Here is a 3,611-nt window from a genome sequence, read left to right on the forward strand (position 1 = left end):
TACTTTCAGTGAAGAATATCAAGATAATAAAACTGTGTAAGAAGCTCAGTGAGTAGTAACTAGAATCTTTTCTAATAATAAGAGTAATGAGTAAGCAGACATATGAGTTGAAATTACTCTTAGAATTGAAATCAATTCATTCTATTTTTCACATTTTCTATTTGAAGCTCTATAAGTAATACTCTGAGACAGAACTGTCTTGACTGAATAATATTAAGATTGAGAGTGATACTGAATATCTTATAAAGAAAATATTGAATAAGTAAACATATTATAATAAGCTTTAATATCTTGTTAAATAAAAAGATTATTCATTATCAGAGAATTCATGAGAATCACTTGAGTATTTGAAAAATGCTGAGAAAGAGATTGCAAGCTATGAGACAGCTAGTAAAGATCATTCTATTTCACATCAGAGATATTGAACAAGAAATATCACTTAAGACTTCTTATTTTTCTTAAAGAGTTTTTAGAGATAATCTTGTAATAATAAGCTGATATCTTGTGAACTTTATAGCACTCTTCTTCTATTTTTTCTCTCAAAGAATTTTTAGAAGTTTAATAAGACTACACAAGTGTAAAATTCCTGAAGTGATTAATAAGAAAAGAAAGAAATATTTAAAATTAATAAAGATTAATATTATTAATCTGTGAGTCACTGCTATTCTAATAGAGCTGCAGCTCACTGAAAAAGTAAAAAGAAAAATCAGAGTCTACTTATTAATAATTATATCTTTATCAAACTCATTCTTCACTGTTAAAGTCTTTGATATCAGTATCTTTATCTGCTGAGAAGTTAGCACTGCAGCATTATAGAGAAGCATGCTGCAGAAGAGTATAAGAGATACTTGAAGTATTAACTTATCAATTTACAAAGTACCTCAGTCATCTGCTTTAATTGAAGTGAGATTCTCTTCAATCAGTAATTAATCTCTGTGATACTTTCAACAGTGATGTCAGCTGATCTCTTCTTAAGATCAGTCATTCTGAGATGTTTTTTCATCTCAGAGATTCATATCTTTATCTTCTTTTATAGATGAGTAAGAGAGACCTCTTCAGTCTTAATAGAATTCATCAATACTTAAAGCTCTGAGACTCTTACTCTGTACTACTTAGGCATCTGAGATTCTTGTCAGAACTGATATAACATCTTCTTATAGAGTAGATAATGCTTACAGAGAGATAGAAGTTATTATTACAGATACAATGAAAATAATAGAAGTAAGAGAAGAGATAGATGTATAAACTTCTCTCTTTCTTCAGCTGCTTAGCACAGTGTAAATAAGTGATGATATCAGTCAGAGACTGTATCAGAGTCTTCTCACAGAGAGAAGATAAAGAAACTGTGAGATTCTGCAGACTCAACTCAGCAGTATTCTGAGCAGGGCTCAGATATGCTATAGAAGAGAAACTAAGAATTGAGCTTCTCAGAGTCACTATCTCTGCAATCAAGCTCTTCTCAGAGTTCTCTCTGAATGATCACACAGGGTTATATGTCACTGTGTTGATTGAGAGAGATGGCAGTGTCACAATGACAGTAAGAGAGGCAGAGAACAGATCAGACACAGATGAATCAATTAGCAGAAGAGATGATATCTCACTGCAAGGCACAGCTACTATCACTGCAGCTGTAAGAGATGTAGAAGAAGAAGAAGATGTGGTAATAAGAGTGATACTTCTGCAGCTCATTGACATCAATGACTTCATCTTCAACCTAGCTTTTTTAATAGTCACAGAGGCCGCAGCTGCATCATGAAGACATTTATTACTCACTAGAAAACATCAGAATAAGCCTCTTATTATCTCTCAAGAATAATGCTCTCATACACTCACTATTGCAGATGAGACAGAGAGAAGAAAAATGTTTCACAGAGAGAAAAGAGATCTTTTTAAAAAATCCTGCTACTACTGTTAGCTTTGTCTCTAAAATACACTACTTTTGCAGAGAATTTTATACATAGAACAGAAGATGATGAAAGATCTGTAAGTCACTTATTAACTATGTTTTTCATATTTTAAATCAATATATAAGAAACTCACTTATCACATGTTTAATTGAGACAGAGATGAGAAAGAAAGATCTACACAGTTAGCAGAAAAACTCATCTATTTCTTTGTATCACATGCAGTATATATGCTTAAATCAGTGATATCATACTATATAATATATATTCTATCAGTAATCTAAGAGTATCAGACTATGCTCTTAAAGAAGAGAGTATTATTATATCTCTGACTGTGTCAAGATCTCACTGCAGTTCTACACAGCTTATTACTTTTATACAGATAATTTCATTCATTCTGCAGGCTGTTCAAACTGGTTTTCAATCACTCTATAACATTATTCAGATATATTATAGAAAGATCTGATTAATGAATATGAGAATCTCACTTCTATACAAGATCAGCAGATTACACTTTTATAGTAGTAAGATACTGCTGAGATATCACTCTAGCTATTCTTACTTATGAAATGAGAGAAGAGTATTCACTCATTGTCTATATAGAATAGCTAGATACTGGCTTCTCATCAAAGAAGTCAGTGATTTGTTTTTTCTTTAACTGAAATATATACAAGAGTTACTGCATTTCTCATACAATCTTCTTAGTATACTAAGTATCATATCTGTGATATTCTCACAATAACTCTGTAGTCTATGAGGTTGCTATTCAAGCAAGATAGTCAAGCTCACTTATACGGCTTCTCAACAACTACCTCTATGTGACGCCGCTGACTAGTCACCGCTGCGGTTCCGCCACGTTACAGAGACTAAGATGAAGAGAGAAAGAGAGAAGAAGAGTATTACTATAAATAAGTGATAACAGAAGAAGATTAAGAGAGTGTTGAAGTGAGAGATAAAGAAGTCAAAACTGGTAAGTTTTTTATTTATTGAAAGATAATGATTTTTGATAATACTTCTATTCTCTAATTGATTAGCAGAAGCTGATAGAGAAGAAGAGAATTGAGGCCTTGTTCAGGTCTTGAATACACTTCATAATTCAGAACATTGAGAAGACAGCTCTGCTCTCTGAGCATATCAATCTGCTTATCACTGAAGTGAAACCTGAGACAGTAGATCAGGAAATGCAGGATTTTGAGATGCAGGTTGACCTGGCTGAGAGAAAGCAGCATAAACCCTTCTCTAAGAAGACAGTGAAGAGAGATTTTGAGATGATTATCATCTCAAATGAGAAGAAGAAGAAGGAGAAGAAGAATGAGAAGTGAATTATAAAGAATGATAAGATGAATGAGAAAGAGAAGAAAGATAATGAGTAGAAAAAGTTTTTTTCTTTTTATATTAGTTAGTTATAAGTTCACAATTATTAGTAATTGAAATTAATTTTGAGTTTTTAAAAATTATTGTACAAGTTGTAATCAAGTCAGGAATAATATATATATATATATATATTTAACTATTATGATTCACAAATCACTTATAATGTATAAGTATCAACATTTTTTCAATATTGATATTTATAATATTAATATATTTTTAATGATATTATCTGATAATGCATTTTAATAACACTCTCTTTCACAATATTAATATATTTCAAGAAATATGATAGAGATTAATTAAGATTATTTATTTACTTTTATACATTGATGA

At 30.9% G+C, this 3,611-nt stretch overlaps 1 protein-coding gene across 1 annotated transcript; it reads left to right on the top strand.

Annotated features, from left to right (window-relative positions):
* Positions 1-1,531: 1,531 nt before the first annotated feature.
* Positions 1,532-1,756, top strand: BDBG_17002 (uncharacterized protein; the record flags this gene model as incomplete). Its single annotated transcript, XM_031724827.1, has 1 exon — positions 1,532-1,756. One exon carries the CDS (start codon positions 1,532-1,534, stop codon positions 1,754-1,756), a length of 225 nt encoding a protein of 74 aa, XP_031578239.1.
* Between the last annotated feature and the right edge of the window lie 1,855 nt (positions 1,757-3,611).

This window comes from Blastomyces gilchristii (genome assembly GCF_000003855.2).
Source record: "Blastomyces gilchristii SLH14081 genomic scaffold supercont1.7, whole genome shotgun sequence".
Lineage (NCBI taxonomy): Eukaryota > Fungi > Ascomycota > Eurotiomycetes > Onygenales > Ajellomycetaceae > Blastomyces > Blastomyces gilchristii.